The sequence below is a fragment of the Ursus arctos genome, unplaced genomic scaffold, assembly GCF_023065955.2.
Source record: "Ursus arctos isolate Adak ecotype North America unplaced genomic scaffold, UrsArc2.0 scaffold_12, whole genome shotgun sequence".
NCBI lineage: Eukaryota > Metazoa > Chordata > Mammalia > Carnivora > Ursidae > Ursus > Ursus arctos.
Genome location: NW_026622786.1, coordinates 13,162,157 through 13,183,920, shown reverse-complemented (window position 1 = coordinate 13,183,920; position 21,764 = coordinate 13,162,157). Strand labels below are relative to the sequence as shown.

Genomic DNA, 21,764 nt, shown 5'->3' with positions numbered 1-21,764 from the left:
TAGGCGTAGTTCTCCTTTTAACTGTTTGAGGAACCTCCATACTGTTCTCCAGAGTGGCTGCATCAGATTGCATTCCCACCAACAGTGTAAGAGGGTTCTTTCTCCAAATCCTCGCCAAACTCTGTGGTTTCCTGTGTTGTTAATTTTATTTTAGCCATTCTGACAGGTGTGAGGTGGTACCTCTTCATGGTTTTGATTTGCATTTCCCTGATGATGAGTGATGTTGAGCATCTTTTCATGTGTCTGTTAGCCTTCTGGATGTCTTTGGAAAAATGTCTATTCATGTCTTCAGCCCATTTCGTAATGGGATTGTTTTTTTGGGTGTTGAGTTTGGTAAGTTTATATTTTGGATACTAACCCTTTATCAGGTATGTTATTTGCAAACATCTTCTCCCATTCCGTAGGCTGCCTTTTAGTCTTGTTGACTGTTTCCTTTGCTGCGCAGAAGCTTTTTATCTTGATGAAGTCACAATAGTTCATTTTGGTTTTGTTTCCCCTGCCTTTGGAGGTCAAAGAGGTTGCTGCCTGTGTTCTCCTCTAGGATTTTGATGGTTTCCTGTCTCACATTTTGGTCTTTCATCCATTTTGAATTTATTTTTGTGTATGGTGTAAGAAAGTGGTCCAGTTTCTTTCTTTTGCTTGTTGCTGTACAGTTTTCCCAACACCATTTGTTGAAGAGACTGTCTTTTTTTTCACTGGATAGTCTTTCCTGTGTTGTTGAAGATCAGTTGACCTTATAGTTGTGTGTCAATTTCTGGGTTTTCTATTTTGTTCCAATGATCTATGTGTCTATTTTTGCGCCAGTCTTACACTGTCTTGATGACTACAGCTTTGTAATGGAGCTTGAAGTCTGGAATTGTGATGCCTCTGGTTTTGCTTTTCTTTTTCAGGATTGCTGTGGCTATTTGGGGATCTTTTGTGTTTCCATATAAATTTTAGGATTGTTCTGTGAAAATGCTGGTGGTATTTTTTTATACTTTAAGATTTTATTTTTGTGGTCTGATTACTGAGGCTAAAACTTCTAATACTATGTTAAATAGTAATGGTGGGAGTGGACATCCCTGTCTTACTCCTGATCGTAGAGGAAAAGTTCTCAGTTTTTCCCCATTGAGGATGATATTAGTGGTGGGTCTTTCCTATATGGCCTTTATGGTGTTGAGGTATGCTCCATCTATAACTACTAGTTGAAGGTTTTTATCAAGAATGGATGCTGTATTTTGTCAAATGTTTTTTCTGAATCTATTGAAAGGATCATATGGTTCTTGTCCTTTCTTTTATTAATGCAGTGTATCATGTTGATTGCTTTGAGGTATTGAGCCACCCCTGCAGCCCGGGAATAAATTCCACTTGATCGTGGTCAATAATTCTTTTAAAATATTGTTGGCTTCGATTTGCTGGTATCTTGTTGAGAATTTTTGCATCTGTGTTCATCGGGGATATTGATATGTAATTCTCCTTTTTTTTTTTAAGATTTTATTTATTTATTCGACAGAGATAGAGACAGCCAGCGAGAGAGGGAACACAAGCAGGGGGAGTGGGAGAGGAAGAAGCAGGCTCATAGCAGAGGAGTCTGATGTGGGGCTCGATCCCAGAACGCCGGGAATCACACCCTGAGCCGAAGGCAGACACTTAACAACTGAGCCACCCAGGCGCCCCTGTAATTCTCCTTTTTAAGTGGGATCTTTGTCTGGTTTTGGAATCAAGTTAATGCTGGCATCATAGAATGATTTGGAAGTTTTCCTTCCATCTCTATTTTTTGGAACAGTTTGAGAATAGGTATTAACTCTTCTTTAAATGTCTTGTAGAATTCCTCTGGGAAGCCCTCTGGCTCTGGACTTTTGTTTGTTGGGAGATTTTTGATTACTGATTCAAGTTCTTTGCTGATTATGGGTCTGTTTAAATTCTATATTTCTTCCTGTTTCAGTTTTGGTAGTTTGTATGTTTTAGGAATTTATCCATTTCTTCCAGATTGGCCAGTTTGTTGGCATTTAATTTTTCATACTATTCTCTTATGATTGCTTGTATTTCTGTGGTGCTGGTTGTGATCTCCCGTAGTTCATTCCTGATGTTATTTATTTGGGTCTTTTCTCTTTTCTTTTTATTAAGTCTGGCTAGGGGTTTATCACTTTTATCAATTCTTTCAAAGAGCCAGTTCTTAGTTTCATTGATCTGTTCTACTGTTTCTGTTTGTTTCTATGTCATTTATTTCTGTTTTAATCTTGATTATTTCCCATCTTCTGGTGGCTTTAGGCTTCATTTGCTGCCCCCTTTCTAGCTCCTTTAAGCGTGAGGTTAGGTTGTGTATTTGACACTTTCCTTGCTTTTTGAAGTAGGCCTGTCTTGCTATACACTTCCCTCTTATGACCACCTTTGCTGCATCCCAAAGGTTTTGGACTGTCATGTTTTCATTTTCATTTGCTTTCATCTATTTTTTAAATTTCTTCTTTAATTTCCTGATTAACCCATTCATTCTTTAGTAGGATGTTCTTTAACCTCCATGTATATGGGGTCTTTCCAAATTTTTTCTTGTGATTAACTTCAAGCTTCATAGTGTTGTGGCTGAAAATATGCATGGTGTGCATATCTTTTTGTACTTATTGAGGGCTGATTTGTGACCCAGTATGTGATCTGTTCTGGAGAATGTTCCACACGCGCTCCAGAAGCATGTGTTTTCTGATGCTTTAGGATGAAATGTTCTGAATATATCTGTTAAGTCCGTCTGGTCCAGTGTGTCATTCAAAGCCATTGTTTCCTTGTTGATTTTCTGCTTAGATGATCTGTCCATTGCTGGAAGTGGGGCACTAAACTTCCCTACTATTATTGTATTATTATCCATGAGTTTCTTTATGTTTGTTATTAATAGCATTTTATGCTTTGTGTTTTAATTTTTTAAAAGATTTTATTTATTTATTTGACAGAGAGAGCACAAGCAGACAGAGTAGCAGGCAGAAGGAGAGGGAGAGGGAGAAGCAGGCTCCCCACTGAGCAGGGAGCCCAATGCGGGACTCAATCCTAGGACCCTATGATCATGACCTAAGCCAAAGGCAGATGCTTAACCAACTGAGCCACCTGGATGCCCCAAGGATTTTCAAATATAGTGCTCGGTTCACTGTCAGGTATGTCAGGAAAAGTCCCCCAAAGAGTTTGAAAGACAAAAACTCAAGGCACTTAAATATTTTTTTGTTTTAGTGTTTTCTTTAAATTCTAGTTAGTTAACAATTAGTGTAATATTAGGTTCAGGAGTAGAATTTAGTGATTCATCATTTATATATAACACCCAGTGCTCATCACAACAAGTAAGGCACTTAAATATGTTTAAGACTCTGTTAAATGTCGGGGGGCGCCTGGGTGGCACAGCGGTTGAGCGTCTGCCTTCGGCTCAGGGCGTGATCCCCGCGTTATGGGATCGAGCCCCACACCAGGCTCCTCTGCTATGAGCCTGCTTCTTCCTCTCCCACTCCCCCTGCTTGTGTTCCCTCTCTCGCTGGCTGTCTCTATGTCTGTTGAATAAATAAAATCTTTAAAAAAAAAAAAAAGACTCTGTTAAATGTCGGGATTTAAAAGCCTTTGCTAAAAATATACAGATGCCAAGCACATGAAAATATGGTCAACATGGGGTGCCTGGGTGGCTCAGTCACTTACACATCTGCCTTTGGCTCGGGCCATGATTCCGGGGTCCTGAGATCAAGTCCTGCATAGGGTTCCCTGCTCCTCGGGGAGTCTGCTTCTCTCTCTGCCCCTCCTCCCACTCATTCTCTCAATCTCTCAAATACATAAATAAAATCTTAAAAAAGAAAAGAAAATATGGTCAACATCATTAGTCATCAGAGAAATTAAAGTTAAAAAGCCTGATGATGCCAGGTGCTGACAGGATGCAGAATAACTAGAACTCTCATACATTGCTAGTTGGATTACAAAATGGTTTGGCCACTTCCACAGTAGTTTTATAGTTTCTTACAAAGTTAAACAAGTACTTGCCACATGACCCAGCAATCCCAATGCTAGGTATTTTTGCAAGAGAAATGAAAGCATATGTCTATACAGACCTCTGTGTAAATGTTTATAGATGCTTTATTCGTAATAGCCCCAAAGTGGAAAAAACCAAAGTCCATCAACTGGTGGATATACAAATTATGGTATATCCATACAAAGACATATTAGCAATAAAAAGGAGCAAACTATGTATAAATGCAACAACATGGATGAATCATAAACCATTACACCGTGTAAAGAAGCCAGACACAGGGGCGCCTGGGTGGCTCAGTCGGTTAAGCGTCTGCCTTTGGCTCAGGTCATGATCTCAGGGTCGAGCCCCAAGCCCCACGTTGCACCCCCTGCTCAGCAGGGACCCTGATTCTCCCTCTCCTCCCTGCTCGTGTTCTCTCTCACTCTTTCTCTCTCTCTCTTTAATAAATAAAATCTTAAAAAAAAAAAAAGGCAGACACAGAACGTCGCTCTGTCACAACACTTCTGACATTCAGTTTTTTCCACAACAACCACCTCTCCAACTCTCCAGACTCTAAACTAGGTGTCCTACCCTTCCATTCAATGCTAACACTAAGTCCCGAGAGTTAGTGTCAGAGTCCATGGGTTTAAAGGCTGCCCTTCCTTCAGATTCCAGCCACAGTCCCGGGGGGCCAACTAGCTATAAGCTGGGAGTTCCCATCGCTCTTTTCTCAGGTTTGGTAATTTGCCAAGAATGTCGCAGAACTCAGGGAAACACTTTGCTTACATTTATTATTTCTAAAGGATACGACTCAGGAATAGCCAAATGGAAGGGACGCATAGGACGCACTGGGTGAAGCACGTGGGGAGGCATGGCATGGAGCTTCCGCGCCCTGTCTGAGCGCACTACCCTCCCAACACCAGTCCGTCAATGCATTCACCGACCAGGAAGCTCTCTAAGCCTTGTCGTTCAGGAGTTTCTATGGAGGTTTCATTGCATAGACACAATTGATTAAATCATTGGCTGTTAGTAATTGAACTCAACTTCTGCCCCTGCCCAAGAGGTCACGGGGAGGGGCTGAATGTTCCAACCCTCTAATCATGCCTTGGTCTTTCTGGAGACCAGCCTCGTTCTTGAAGCTATCTAGGGGATTCCAGTCACCAGTCATCTAATTAGCATGCAGAAGACACTCATCACTCTGGAAATCCAAGGGTTTTAGGAACTGTGCACCAGGAACTAGGGACAAAGACCAAATATATATTTCTTATTATATTTATTCCATTCTGGAAAAGGCAAAACTATAGGGCACAGCCATCAGACCAGTGTTTGCCAGGGGCTGTAGGTAAGGGAAAGGAATTGACTGCAGAGGGGAGGGAGAGAACTACTTTGGCTGTTCCAAATGTTCTATATTGGGGTGGTAGTTATTTATCTAAATACCATTCATCACACTTCAGTCTTACAAAAGAGATTTATACTATATGTAAACTATACATTGATAAATATGACTTCAGATAGAAGCGATTTCCATCTGTTATCTTTTGTAAATCCCCTGACTCCAGAGGCTGTGACATAGGCATTATGACTGCTGTAAGGGAATGAACTAAAAATCCCATCAATGGACACTTGGTATTGATGTGGTTTTGGAATATAGGTGAGGCTCTGTGGGGCGAGGTCTGGAGCCGACAACCAAGAAAGAATTCTTGAGACATCTTGGGTGCAGAATGGTGGTTTATTAAAGCACGGGGATAGGACCCATGGGCAGAAAGAGCTGCTGCCCCGGAGTGGTGAGGACTGGCTGATTATATACTTGGGAGTTGGGGAGGTAAGGAGAAGGGAGGTTTTCAAAAGAACTTTCATATGCTAAAGAGGACCTACAAGATCCTGGAGGCCTTGCCATCTTCAAATTAAGGTAGTTTTTCCCTCCGGTCAGTCATTAACATTGAGAGAGTTGGGAGCTTCCTGGAGGAATGTTCCACCTATCCCACCCAGGAGTGGGGGGCAGGGAGCTTGCAGGGTGTCTGCTTGTGCTTTGTCCTCAGCTTGCCTTCTGCTCCCTCATCAGTAGGACTTGCACACAAATGGCCCCTGGCCATGGTGAGCAGCACTAATAGAACATGATCCAGTAGAATTTTTCAGGTATTTTTGGTCCAAAGCTCCTCTGGTTATCCATGATTCAGATGGGAGGTTTCTCCTCTTTGGGGCCTCATGGGCCTCTGTCTTCTGTAGATTCTGCTGCTTTAATAACTTCTTTTGGCTTCTCCTCTTCACTTTCTTTTTTCTGCTGCTTCTCTGCTTTCTGCTCTTTGGCCACAAGGTGATAATTGATGCCCATGCCAATGAAGAGATAGATGCCTGCTATAATTAGGATCACACCACATGCCCAGTAGGTGTATTTGTAGTCCCCGTAGATGTCATTCAGACGACCTGAAGATATCCGAAACAAAGTTATGCGGACAAAAGTCAACAAGTATACCATTCCCAAATAGAGCTTAAGGGTCCACTCAGAAAGAAGATGTCAACCAATCCTCAAAGAGCCCACAAGTGACACATCGGTCTAAAGAGGAACTGTTAACAGTGATCTCATCTTTTATGATGTCACACTTGATTTTAGAAGGCCTTGCATATCCTGTTACTTTTAGCAACTTGAAAGTAATGCAATCTTGGCCAATTGGAATGGGGAAAGACCTAGCGATCACCTAGAATCAATGGAAAAATCTGTTGCTCAAAAGAGGTGTAGGAGTCTTGCCCCAGGCCCCAGAGCTAATTGCAGTGTCCGGGCCAATGCTCTTTCGCTGACATCAGCATTCCCGAAAAGTGGCCCCGTGGACACAACTTGTCCTATGCTACAAAATTAAGTAACAGCAACACCTTTCTACCATTCTAAGGGCTTAGTCCTCAGGTCAGGCAGCGTCTGTCATCACGCTCGCTGTATAATCTACAGACTGAAGTTCAGAAACCTTAGGTGACTCGTCCAAGGTCACAGAGCTAGTAAGTGAAATGGCCTGGCTTTAAACCCAGAAGTCTGACTCTGAAGCCTGACCTGTAACCTCCCCAGTGTTTGCAAAGTCACACTTAGGAAATGGCATTATCACGTGCTTCTCCTGTGAAGAGTCACCATGGGCATTAGCATATTAAAGGTTTTGCAAGGTCCTCTAGTAGAGAAATCTATCAAACTTGGTGTTCCCAAAACTTTTTTGGCCATGGAATCCTTGTGATAGTAGAATTTGTTAGCATCTCATCAAATTGGTATGTTAAGGAATAAGTTCTGGAAAACCCTACTCTATACCTAAGAGAAGGACTGGATATAACCCTTTCAAACACGATTCCATGTGCTTTTCTAACTCAGGGCACCGGCCATCCAGCAATGCTTACTGAACCCACACATGCACCAGGCACTGGGCTGCTGGCCCTGAGAGCAGAGAAGAAAACCTCCACAGTTCAGTGGACAAGAGAAATGTTAATCAAATAATTACACAAACCTTGACAAGGAGCGTCTGCAAGCAGAAGATAGGGGGTGGGAGCAGCAAGCAGGGTCAGGAATGCTTCTCTCAAAGCATAACCAAAGCAGAGACCTAGAGGGGGTGGGAGTTATCCAGGAGGGGATGGGAGAAGGATGTGGCCAGGGAACAGCAAGTGCAAAGGCAGGTGGGAGGAAGCTGGGGTGTGAGAGGGGAAGGAGGAAGGGCGGGGTTGCTGGAGCAGAGAGAACAAAAGGTGAGTGACAGGAAATGAGGCTGGAGAGATGGGGGGGGGGCGGGGGGGGGACACGGATGCCTTGTAGGCCCCATTAGGGAATCTGATCTCCACCCTAAGAACAATGGGAAGCACCTGGAAAGATCTAATCAGCTGGCCTATCTGTGCATTTGCACGGATACATTTTGCCTGCAGAACAGAAAACAGATTGAAGGCTGGATTGGAGTGGGTATGGGCCAACCAGCCAGGACGCTAGGGGGTGGAGTAGCCCAGATGGGAGAAGGAGCTGTGAATAGGGTGGTGTTATGATGGAAAAGTGGGCGGATTAGAAAGAGATTTAGGAGCTTCCTTAGAGGACTTGGACTCTCATTGGATGTTGGGAAGAGTGAGGGTGGGGAGTTCAGAAAAGTCAGTAGTGGATCTTCTATGAATCCTTCCTTATTCATAAGGCATAACCTCAAAAGCATGAGTCATATCCAGAGGAAGTCTAAATGATTATGCATTTTGCATGAATTATCATTTTAAACTGTCAACAGTTTCGTATTCTTAGAGAATCAATCAAGTTTTATGGTCACTTACTAGCTGAGTGATCTTGGGCAAGTTATTCCACTTTTAGAAGCCTCTGTTTCTGCACCAATAAAGTAGGGCCATTCGTAGTCTTACCTCATAGACTTGTGAGATAGGACAGGGTATATGAAATGATTAAGACAGTCCCTGGTACACTGTGAATCCTCACCTGATCAATATTGTTGTTATCTAAATGTTACTCCTAAGATAAATTCCACAATTAAAATGAAATTACCAAAGTATTTTAAAGGTGGAGTATATGTTATATATTTTTCTATGATAAACATGTTCATTTTATGATCAGAAAAGGTTATTTTAATAGATATTTAAATTTGCAATTGTTTTTGACTCCCCTTTCAGCTTGACGGTTCAATGTAATTCAATTCTGTAAGAATCTGAGCAATTACGCTCTGCCAAGCATTGTGCCAGCACTGAGGCTACAGAAATGAGAAACACTTTCTGCCACCGAGCAGCTTACTGATCTTGGCTTTCCATCACCTTCTCCATCTTCTATGCCTGTTTCATGTTAACACAACCCAAGAGGTAGTAAGGGATACTATACCTAAGAGTGGTGGCCCCAGGAGGACAGGACAGCATTCCACAATGGTCGCCAATCCCACGGCGCTGGAGAACCTCTGGGGTCCAATGAGGTCCATCAGTGTTTCAAACAACACCGAGCTAAACCACCCAAATGCAAATCCAAGGAAGCCCACATAGACACAAAACCCAATGTAGGTGGAGGATAAAGGTGCTAGCAGATGACACACTCCGTTTACAACAATAGAAGCCGCAAAAAAATACTGAATTCGAGGTCTTATCCACTTGGTGTTGGCTACGAGTCCCATAGAAGGTCTGGCTATAATATCAACAAAAGACAGAATGGAAAGAAGGAAGGCGGACTTCTCACTAGAGTAATGTTGACTCTTGGCATAACTATTAAGAAAGACTAAAGGAGTAGCCATCCCAAAAGCCATTATCACATTCCCAGAGAGGTACAGTAGAAAGCCTCTGTGGGTAAACAGGGATAAGTCCATAACTTTGTTAACTGTTTGAAAAACTGATAGTTTCTCCTCTTTGGGGTTTCTGCCATTAAAGTCTCTATTTGTATCACCTGCCCCCTTTTCTAAATCAGATTTTCCAGGTTCCCGAAGGGCTTCTTTAGACCTATCTTTCCCCGCACTTGTTGGTGGGGGCCCTACTGGTCGCATCAGGCCTCCAGCTACACAGCAGTTTAGTAGGAGGCCCCCAAGAATTAGGAAGCTTCCTCTCCAGCCAAAGATACCAAAGAGAGCCTGATTGAGGGGGGCCAGAGTAGAGAGGAACACAGGGCTGCCTGCCATGGCCAGTCCATTTGCCAACGGTCGCCTCTTGTAGAAATAATTGCCAATCATGGTCAGAGCTGGGTTCAAGTTGAAGGCAAGCCCAAGACCTGGGGAGGAGGGGGGGAGGATTACATACCATCATAAATGTCAGAAACGTATTTGTTATTAATCAACTAGACAAACTGAACGGCAAGAGGTCAAAATCATCATTATAACTAGCAGATCATTAAGTGGGCTATTACCAAATACAGCGTAAAGTCTCTTTATGCAGCAAATCCTAGATTTAAAATATAACATTAAAATAATTCTTTTTGCTTTAGCAACAATAACAATAATAAATTAGGCTCTTTTGTTTAATATAAAAATTTTAGGTTTCCTGAAGAATAGGGAATTGAAAACAAAGAGGAGAGAGGATAAGTCTTGTAAATTCAGAGAGCAAAACAGAAGAGGAGGGGCAGAGGGCAGGAAAAGAAGAAAGGGGGTGGGGAGAGAGAAAATAGGACAGTAAACACAACATAGTGAAGAAGCTAACACTACCTTAGTAAACCCATTAATTTAATGTAATTTCTATGAAAATGTCAATGTATTCAATTTTTCAGATGAAGTACAATGACTGTAAAATATACCCAGAGACGCGATGCCTGGATGGCTCAGTCATTTAAGTGTCCGACTCTTGATTTTGGCTCAAGTCATGATCTCAGGGTCATTAGATCGAGCCCCAGGTCCAGCTCCGCACTCAGTGGGGCGTCTGCTTGAGATTCTCTCCCACTTTTTCTTTGCCCCCTCCCTCCCACTCTGTCACACTCTCTTTGAAATAAATAAATATATCTTTAAAAAATAGCACTCAGAGAACAAATACATTAGAAATATTCAAGAAGTATAAATAATTGGTGGGACCAACACTAACAGATGTAGAAATATTTTCTACAACTACAGCTACAGTAATGAGAACAGTGTGCACTTAGTCAAAAATGAAAAAACTGATGAATAAAATTGGGGAAAAGTCCAGAAATAGGACCAAAAGATACGTTTAAATTAATAGGGAAAGAGTAGATTTTTTTTTAAAGATTTTATTTATTTATGTGACAGAGAGACAGGCAGCGAGAGAGGGAACACAAGCAGGGGGAGTGGGAAAGGAAGAAGCAGGCTCCCAGCGGAGAAACCCGTTGTGGGACTCGATCCCCCGAACACCGGGATCACGCCCTGAGCCGAAGGCAGATGCTTAACGACTGCGCTACCCAGGCGCCCCCAAAAGAGTAGATTTTTTAATCAGTGGAGCTGAGACAAGTATCCCAATAACCTAAGTGGCCTCCTATTCTTACTCCCTTAGTCGGTAAACCAGATTGGAATGCTACCTGTTCAATCTCTCTCGTGACTGCCACCCACTGCTTTGCGCTCTGGGTTAGGAAGCACCATGATTTGGCCCTTCCCTACTTTCCTACCCAAATTTCAGTGTATTCTCATACGTGCTCAGCACAGTTGTTCCTCTAGATTTTCACAAACCTGGCTCCTACTTACTATTCAGATCTCAATTCAAGGTCACCAACTCTGAGAGGACTTCCCTTTAGGGACCATTAAATCCTTCTCCATCAAAACTCTCTGTTTCAAGTTTTTGCAAAGCACTTATCACAAGCTGATATTTTTCTGACTTACTCATTTATTTGTTGGTCTGTTTATTGTCTGTTTCCCTCCACCTCAGAGCAGGAATCTTATCTATCATGTTGACTCAATCCCCACAGAGCTTGGAACAGTCCCTGACGTATGGTAGGGACAATATTTATTGAATGACTTAATAACGAACAGGCTGAATAACCAACTGGGAACGAATAAAGTTCTGTTCCTTCCTTATGTGATTCAAATACTCTAGATGAATTATAATATGTAAAGGTTTAAAATTTTAATTAATGTAGTCAAAGTACAGATCCAAAAAGAAAATACCTGTTATTAGCATTAGCTCAGATCCCGCAGGTGGGACTGTACGTTATTAGAACCTCTCTAAAAGGATATTTGGCCAATCATATCAAAAACCTTTTCCCCCAGTAATTCCACTTCTCAAATTTGTCCTAAGGAAATTATCATGTTCACAAAGATATATAGAGAAGCACTATCCTACAAATAGTGTTTATTAATAGTGAAAAATGTAATCAACCTGAAGGTCTTTCAATTAGAGAGTGGTGGAATAAACTATGACACATTCATCCAATGGAAAAATAGTAGCTGCTACAGTATGTTTATTGAGATGGGGGACTATACACATTAGGTATTAGTAAGTGAAAAAAAAACTGGTTACAAACATTATACTAAAAACACATGTGTACGTATGAAAAACGTATGAGCATCAAAATATTAATGGTTTTCTCTGAATTGTAGGACAATGGATGGTCTATATCCTTTATCCTTAGCAGTTTCATTTCCCAAATTTAGCTATTAGAAAGGGGGAGGGGGCGCCTGGGTGGCACAGTGATTAAGCGTCTGCCTTCGGCTCAGGGCGTGATCCCGGCGTTATGGGATCGAGCCCCACATCAGGCTCCTCTGCTATGAGCCTGCTTCTTCCTCTCCCACTCCCCCTGTTTGTGTTCCCTCTCTCGCTGGCTGTCTCTATCCTGTCGAATAAATAAATAAAATCTTAAAAAAAAAAAAAAAAAGAAGAAAGGGAGAGAAGAGGTTTTCTCATGTGTGTCCTTAATCCTTTAAAAATGTATATGGCTTCTCCTCCAAAAAATACGTGCTTTGTATCTCATATTCTCTCTTACTCTAATTTGAAACAATTTCTTCTTGGGTAGAAGGATAATGAGTGGGAATAGCTGATGACCACCATTTCAACAACTTGCCACACACTCTTTACTTATGGCTACTGTGTTTCTTAAATAAATAAATAAATATTTAAAAGAAGGAAGAAAAAGAAAAAAAATAATAAAACCCTCTCTTTCAATAAAAAATAACCACCCTGAAGTGCCAGAACTTTCTTTAAAGACATGTTTCTCTGGGGGCGCCTGGGTGGCTCAGTCGGTTAAGCGTCTGCCTTCGGCTCAGGTCATGATCCTGGGGTCCTGGGACTGAGCTCTGTGTCGGGGCTCCCTGCTCAGCAGGGAGTCTGCTTCTCTCTTTACTCCTCCCCTCTCATGTTCTCTCTCTTTCAAATAAATAAATAAAATCTTTAAAAAAAAATAAAGCCATGTTTCTCTGGTACTATGAAATTAACATATATATTACATCTTAAATATAGTGACCCAATAATTTTTCTAGCAAAGAAATTTTCATTTTTCAAAACACTTAACCGATGAATGCTACAAAGAGTCCACAAAAAAATTAATGTTTGTAAATATATCAGTAGCAACTCACCTCCAATGAATCCAATATACAAGTAAAGTTCCTGTACAGTGTTGGAGAAAGAAGCCGCGATCAAGCCACAGCCTGACAAGAAGCCACCAACAATCATGACTGGACGGCTGCCGTATTTATTCACCAGGACACTGCTGACAGGACCTAGGAGAGAACCAACAACTTACTAACAAAGAGGAGAAGCCCACCCCTCACATCCACGCCTGCGCAAGGCATTACTGACACGAAAGGATGCCGAGAAACATAAATAGCCCACCCCACCAAATAAACAGATAAAACAGAAGACAGTGGTAAGAAATATTGCTTTCTATTTTATTTCAGAGTCACCGGTTTGTGTAATGGGAAAATACAGCGTCGATTGTACAATGTACCATGTCCATCTTCTGTACACCTAGAACATACTGGACGGATTTTCGCTGAAGTGTGGAAGACCTTAGCCCGTCTCCTTCAAGGCAGATTAGGCGGCAAGTACCCTGATGGTAAGTGTTCACAGGGTTCTCCACGTAGATGTATCCTACGTATCTAGGAGAGTATCCACATGTATGTAGCAAGTTGGCTCTGTTTTTAGTTTTTAGATGGCCATCTGGAGCAGAGGCACGTGAACATGATCCAACATGTGACCAAGTCTGATCAAACTTCTGACTGTAGAGCCTATTTTCAAATTAGCTGAAATGTACTTTGTTTCTCATAGAAAACGGCAACAAAACCAAAACAGAACTACAAAACAAGGATGCCTACCATCACCACTTTTCTTCAACACTATACGGGAGGTCCGAGGCAGTGCGGTAAGACAGGGGGGCAAGAAAGGTGTAAGGGAAGGAAGAAACCAAACTATCAGTATTTGCAAAAGAGAAGTTTGTCTATCTTAAAATTTTGAAAAAAAAAATCTACCAATAAACTATAGGAAGTAATAGAGGTTAGCAGGGATATATAATTAAAACACAAACATCAATTGACTTTCCATACGCCAGACCAGTTTTAAAGAAAGTTACCCTTTATAATGATATTTGTTTTGCAATATAACTGACCTAACAGCGCATGGTTGATTGTAGCCTTTATTGTTAGAGGGAATGAAAAATATGACTCGAACCACATAGCTTCAAAACCTAACATTTTAAATATCTTACCCATAAAGGCATCAAGAACAAAAACTATTTAATATGGAGCTTTGGTCTGCCTACTGAAAATTAAAAGAGCAGACCTTCTGGGTACTTACCTCCAGCATACATGACAGCAAACATAATAGAAGAGATCCACGACACTTCGCTGGTGCTGGCATTAAATATTTCTTCAATTTCTTTGTAAAATACAGAAATAGATTTGCCAAACGCACAAGAGAAGCCAACGGATATAAAAGCTCCAACGACCACTGCCCACCCCCAGCCTCCATCTGGGGGGGTGGGTCTAACTGGACCTTCATTTGATGCTGACATTGTCCGTAACGATGAATTCCAAAATGCAGTTGAAATCCAAATCTCTAAAGGATATGAAATTAAAATAGTACATAACAAGTAGGTCAATATAAAGCGCTTCCATAAAGTCCCATATACTTATGTTATAAATAGCTGAAACGCTTTTCAGTGTTACTTGCACTCTGCGAACGCAATGGAAAAAGTCCAAGAGTCATAGTATTGCCCCAAATTTCTACAGGCTTAAAGTTGAAAACTCACCACTACTCGAACCGTACACCAAATCCTTTTCAATCCTTTCCAATAAATATACTGCTTCCTCAAATTGATAAACATACCTGTTCTAATAATAGAGATCAGTAATTTTCCACATTATCAAGGATAACTAGATAATTCATTTGACTTATCTGCATGCAAAACTCACAATGCACACACTATAAAAGTTTCACAATCTAGTACTTCCCTTGTAATTTCTCTCCTTTCCCAAAATATATTCTCCAATACTCACCTGATTTTTCTGTTCTCTAGAATTTATAGGCTAACTTTAAAAAGTCAGGAAGGACATACTAGTATCCTGTAACTCACTAGACATATAGCAGTTTTCAAAAGAAAAGTTCTTTCCACTTTGGGGCTATTATGAATAATGCTGCTATGAAATTTTGTGTACAGGTTTTTGTGTGGACAAGTTTTCGATTCTCTTGGGTATATACTTAATAGAAATGCTAGGTCTTATGGCAGTTCTGTCTAACATTTTGAGAAACTGCCGAACTCTTTTGCAAAGTGGCTGCGGCATTTTACAACTCCACCAGCAATGTATGAAGATTCCAGTTTTTCCACATCGTCACCAACATTCGTTATGTCTCTTTATGATTTCTAACCATCCTAATATGTGTGAAGTGGTAACGCATCGTTATTTTGATTTTTATTTCTCTTATAACTACTGAGGCTGAGCATTTTTTCATGTGTTTATTGGCCATCTGTATATCATCTTCAGATGTAGGTCTTTGGAGAAGTGTCTTCTTTGGATAAATGCCTGTTCAAATTCTTCACCTATTTTTTAAGTAGATTTTTTTTTTTTAAAACCATGGGGTGGTAAGAATTCTTTATATACACTCATACCTCAAAGATATAGTAGGCTCAGCTCCAGACCACTGAAATAAAGCAAATACTGCAGCAAAGCAAGTTAAATGAATTTTGGTTTCACAGTGCCTATAAATGTTACGTTTATACTACGGTGTGGCCCATTAAGCGTGCAATACCATTATGTCTAAAAAGACAATGTAGACACCTTACCTTAAATATATTTCATTGTTAGAAACTTGCTAACCACCATCTGAGCTTTCCGTGAGTTGTCATCTTTTTGCTGGTGGAGGGTCTTGCCTGGATGATGACTGAGCAGGGGGGTGGTTGTCGAAGGCTGGGGTGGCTCTGGAAACTTCTTCATATGAGACAACAGTGATGTTTGCCACATGGGTTGACTCTTCCTTTCATGAACAATTTGTCGCGTGTGATGCTGTTTGACAGCATTTTATCTGCAATAGGAATTCTTTCAAAACTAGAACAATCCTCTCAAACCCCACTGCTGCTGTATGAACAGAGTTTATGTACTATTCTAAATCCTCCGTTGTCAGTTCAACAATCTTCACAGCATCCTCACCAGGAGTAGATTCCGTCTCAAGAAATCACGGTCTTTACTCATGCATCAGAAGCAGCTCCTCGCCCATTCAAGGTTTACTGTGAGAGTGAAGCAATTCAGTTCCATCTCCAGGCTCCTCTTTTTTTTTTTTTCTTTTTTAATGATTTTTTATTATATTATGTTAGTCACCATACAGTACATCCCCGGTTTCCGATGTAAGGCTCGATGATTCATTAGTTGCGTACAACACCCAGTGCACCATGCAATACGTGCCCTCCTTACTACCCATCACCAGTCTATCCCATTCCCCCACCCCCTTCCCCTCTGAGGTCCTCAGTTTGTTTCTCATAGTCCATAGTCTCTCATGTTTCATTCCCCCTTCTGATTACCCCCCCTTTCTTTATCCCTTTCTTCCCCTACCGATCATCCTAGTTCTTATGTTCCATAGATGAGAGAAATCATATGATAGTTGTCTTTCTCTGCTTGACTTATTTCACTTAGCATTATCTCCTCCAGTGCCGTCCATGTTGTAGCAAATGTTGAGAACTCGTTCTTTCTGATAGCTGAGTAATATTCCATTGTATATATGGACCACAACTTCTTAATCCAGTCATCTGTTGAAGGGCATCTCGGCTCCTTCCACGATTTAGCTATTGTGGACATTGCTGCTATGAACATTGGGGTGCATATGGCCATTCTCTTCACTACGTCTGTATCTTTGGGGTAAACACCCAGTAGTGCAATGGCTGGATCATAGGGTAGCTCAATTTTTAACTTTTTAAGGGACCTCCACGCTGTTTTCCAGAGTGGCTGTACCAACTTGCATTCCCACCAACAATGTAGGAGGGATCCCCTTTCTCCACATCCTCTCCAACAATTGTTGTTTCTTGTCCAGGCTCCTCTTCTAATTCTAGTTCACTTGCTGTTTCCACCACATCTGTAGCTACTTCCTCCACTGAAGGCTTGAACCCCTCAAAGTCAGCCATGAGGGCTGAATTCACCTTTCTCCAAACTCCTTTTACTGTCGATATTGTGACCTCGTCCCATGAATCACAAATGTTCTTAATGGTGTTGAGAATAGTGAATCCTGGGGCAGCCCAGTCAGCTAAGCGTCTGGCTCTTGGTTTAGGCTCAGGTCATGATCTCCAGGTCCTGGGATCCGGCCCTGCATTGGGCTCTGCGCTCAGCTGGGAGTCTGCTTGAGATTCTCTCCCTCTGCCTCTGCCCCTCCCCCAACTGCTGCGTTTGCTCCCCCCCAAATAAATAAATAAATCTTTAAAAAAATAGAATCGTGAATCCTTTCCAGAAGTTCTTATATTTACTTTGTCCAGATCCATCAGAGGAATGACTATTTATGGCAGCTATTGCCTTATGAAATGTATGTCTTAAATGATAACCGCTGAAAGTCGAAATTACTCCTTGATCCATGGGCTGGAGAATGGATGCTTGTTAGCAGGCATGAAAATGACATTAAGCTTATAGTACATTTCCATCAGAACTCTTTGGTGACAAGGTTTATGGTGAATGAGAGTAATATTTTGAAAGGAATTTTTTTTTTTTTTAATGAGCAGCGGGTCTCAACAGTGGACTTAAAATATTCAGTAAACCATGCTGTAAACAGATGTGCTGTCAGCCAGGCTTTGTTATGACATTTATAGAACACAGACAAGTAGGTTTAGCATAATTTGTAAGGGCTCTAGGATTCTCAGAATGGTCAGTGAGCACTGGCTCCCACTCAAAGTCACCAGCTGCACTAGCTCCTATCGGGAGAGTCAGCCTGTCCTTTGAAGCTTTGAAGCCAGGCACTGACTTCTTCCTAGATAGCATCTGTTTCGCGCAGAGTCACCTTCACTAACGATCTGAGCTAGGGCTTCTGGAGAGCTCGCTGCAGGTTCTCTATCAGCACTTGCAGCTCCATTGTGCATTTTTCTGTTACGGATACGGCTTCTTTCCTTAAACCTCATGAACCAAACTCTGCTAAACTTCCAACTTTTCTTCTGCAGCTTCCTCACCTCTCTCAGCCTTCATGGAATTGACAAGAGTAGGAGCCTAGCTCTGGATTCGGCTTTGGCTTAAGGGGATGTCGTGGCTGGTTTGATCTCCCATCCAGACGACTACAACGTTCTCCGTATCAGTAATAAGGCTGCTTCACTTCCTTATCATTTGTCCGTTCACTGGAGTAGCACTTTTAATTTCCTTCACGAACTTCTCCTTTATTCACAACTCAGCTGTTTGAAGCAAGAAGCCTAGCTTTTGGCCTATTTCGGCTTTCAACATAACTTCCTCACTAAACTCAATCATTTCTATCTTTTGATTTGAAGTGAGAGACATGCGACTCTTCCTTTTACTTGAACACTTAAAGACCATTGTAAGGTTATTATCTGGCCTCACTGTAATATTGTTGTGTCTCAAGGAATAGGGAGGCTTGAGGAGGGAGAGAGAGGAGGGAGCCGCTGGTTGGTGGAGCAGTCATAACAGACACAACATTTATCGATTAAGTTCACTGTTCCCTATGGGAGTGGTTTGTGGCTCCCCAAAACGATTACTATAGTAACAACAGTGATTACTGATCATAGATCATCATAACAAATAGAATAATAATAAAGTTTAAAATATTGCGAGAATTATCAAAATGTGACACAGAAACGTGAAGTGAGCTAATGCAGTTGGGAAAAAAATGGCACCGATAGACTTGCTTGACTCAAGGCTGCCATAAACCTTCAATCTGTAAAAATATGCAATACATGCAAAGATCGATAAAGCAGAGCATAATAAAATGAGGTATACCTGTACTCTAGATGCAAGTTGCCTATCAGATAAATGAATTGCAAATATTTTTTCCCCACTCATTGCTTTATCTTTTCACTTTCTTGGTGGTGACTTTTAAAGCAAACATTTTGATGAAGTCCGATTTATTTCCCTTTTGTTGCTTGTGCTTTTGGTGTCATATCTAAGAGACCATTGCCTAATCCAAGGTCACAGAGATTTACTCCTAAATCTCTTAGTTTTCTTCTAAGAGGTTTATAGTTGTAGCTCTTACATTTAGGTCTGATCCATTTGAGTTAATATCTGTAGGGGGGGTAGGGGGTTTATTGAGGTAGGGGTCTGAATTCATTTTCTCGCATAAGGATATCCAGTTATCCCAGCACAGTTTATTGAAAAGACTATATTATTTCCCCATTGGATGGTCTTGGCACCCTTCTTGAAAATCAGTTGACCACTGAGGTATGGGTTTATTTCTGGACTCTTCATTCTATGCCATTGATCTGTATATCTAGCCTTCTGACAGTTAGTACCTCTAAGTCTTAAATACTGTAGCTTTATACTAAGTTTTGAAATGAAGAACTATGAGTCCTCTACTTTTCTTCTTTTCCAAGGTAGTTTTAATGATTGAGTCCTTGCATTTCTATATAAATTCTAGGATCTGTTGTCAATTTCTGAAAAAAAAAAAAAGTAGCCGAGATTTTGAGAACTATGTTGAATCCGTAGATGGATTTGGAGAATAATGCCGTCTTAACAATATTAAGTCTTTTGGTCCAGAACACAGGAAGCTTTTCCATTTATTTAGGACTTCTTTCAGCAGTGTTTTGTAGATTTCATTGTACATGTCTTGAACCTCCTTGTTTAAATTTATCCGAATATTTCATTATTTTTGATGGTATTGTAAATTAAATTGTTTTCTTAATTTTACTTTTGGATTTTTCATAGGTAGTGTATTGTAATATAATTGGTTTTTGTATATTAATCTTGCACCTTGCAAACTTGTTTAACTCATTTATTACTTCTAATACTTATGTTTTTAAGATCAAGCCATCTGTGGGGTGCCTAGGTGGCTCAGTTGGTTAAGTGTCTGCTTTTGGCTCTGGTCATGATCCCAGGGTCCTGGGATCAAGTCCCACATCAAGCTCCCTGCTCAGTGGAAAGCCTACGTTTTCCTCTCCCTTTGCCCCTCCCCCATGTCTTATTTCTGACCTTGGAAAATTTTAGTAGTTCACCATTAAGTATGATGTTAGCTATAGTTTTTCGTTGATGCCCTTTATTAAGCTTGGGGAGTTTCATTTTATTTCTAATTGTTGAGTGGTTTTATCGCGAAAGGCTGTTGTATTATATAAAATGCATTGTTATAAGTCTATTAAGATGATTATGTGGTTTTTGGTCTTTATTCCATTAATGTGGTTTGGCATATTGACTGATTTTCGTATGTTGAACAACATATGAATTCCCACATTCCTGAGATAAAATCTCAGCTTGTCATGGTACATAACCCATTTTATGTGTTGCTGGATTCAGTTTCCTCATATTTGTTGAGAATTTTTACATCTATATTAGTAAAGGATAGTGGTTTGTAGTTTTCTTTTCTTGTGATATCTTTGATTTTGGTATCAGGGTAATACTAGCTTCAAAGAACAAGTTGGAAGTGTTCCCTCCTCTACTACTTTCTGAAAGGGCTTGTACAGAATTAGTGTTAGTTCTTTAAATGTTTCATAAAATCTACTAGTGAGGCCATTTGGGCTTTGAATTTTCTTTGTGGGTTTTTGTGTTTTTTTTTTTCCCTATGACTACTTCAATCTCTTTAATTATAAAAGATATATTCAGATTTACTTGAGTCACTTCGATAGTTTTTCTTTCTAGAAATTTGTTAATTTCATTTAGGTTTTCTAATTTGTTAGCATATTCATAGTACTTCCTTCCAATCCTTTTTATTTCTGTAAGGTCAGTAAAGATATACAAAGAGTTTAGCCAACTAGGAACAGTCCCCACAAGACTGCCCTCATTTTTAACAACCATCATAAATTTAGTGGGGGAAAAGGTGGAAGTGTTTCTAAAAGCACTCTCAGGTTTGGTAATTTAATGGAAGGACTCAACAGAACTCACTAAAAGCTATTATATTCATGACTTATTACAGGGAAAGGACACAGGATAAAATTAGCCACAGGAAGAGATGCACAGGGCAGACTCTGGGAGAGATCCAAATGAGGGGCTTCTGATCATCTCTTCCTTGGTCACGGATGGTATTAACTCTTCCTAGACACAGCGCGTGACAGTGAAGTATTACCAACCAAGGAAGCTCACCCAAATCTTTAGTGTCCAGACTTTTCAATGGGGCTTGGTCACATATTACTCACACGGCTGAACTTTAGTCTCCCATTCTTCCCATAGGGTGGGCTAATTTCTTTAGTCTCTAGTTCCTTTGAAGGTTGGAAATGATGCAGTATGGCCAAAGGCCCTAGGCAAACAATGAACCCCCTATTAGGCAGGACTTTTCACAGGCCTAGAGATCAAATGCAGTTGCCAAGGGCAAAGGCCAGATCTCTCTACTGGTGAGGTTAATTCTTCATCATACATAATGTGCCCTCTTTCATATCTGGTTTTAGTAATTTGAGTCTTCTCTTTCTTTTTTTCCTTGGTAGTTTAGCTAAAAGTTTATCAATTTTTTTTGATCTTTTCAAAGAATCATCTTTTGGTTTCATTGATTTTCTCTGTTGTTTTTGTACTTTCTAGTTCATTTATTTATTTTCTAACCTTTGTTATTTCCTTTATTCTGTTTGCATTTAGTTTATTTTTTTCAAGTTCCTTAAGGTAAAAGGTTAAGTTATTAATTTGAGATTTTTTTTCTTTTTTGTTTATAGAGAGGGGGAGAGGGGAGAGGGGCGGAAAGAAAAGAAGAGAGAGAATCTTTTTTTGTTTTTAAAGATTTTATTTATTTATTTGAGAGAGAGGGAGCACAAGCGGGGGGGGGAGGGGCAGAGGGAGAGAGAGAAGCAGACTCCCCGCTGAGCAGGTGCCTGCCGTGGGGTTCGATCCCAGGATCCTGAGATCATGCATGAGATGAGCCCAGGGCAGACACT

At 40.7% G+C, this 21,764-nt stretch overlaps 1 protein-coding gene across 1 annotated transcript; it reads right to left on the bottom strand.

Annotated features, from left to right (window-relative positions):
- Window positions 1-5,682: 5,682 nt before the first annotated feature.
- LOC113244414 (monocarboxylate transporter 1-like) lies at window positions 5,683-14,303 on the bottom strand. Its single transcript, XM_026483738.4, is given in 4 exon segments — window positions 5,683-6,370; window positions 8,769-9,635; window positions 12,871-13,014; window positions 14,087-14,303. Coding segments are annotated over 4 exon segments (1,479 nt in total). The 3' UTR covers window positions 5,683-6,119.
- Between the last annotated feature and the right edge of the window lie 7,461 nt (window positions 14,304-21,764).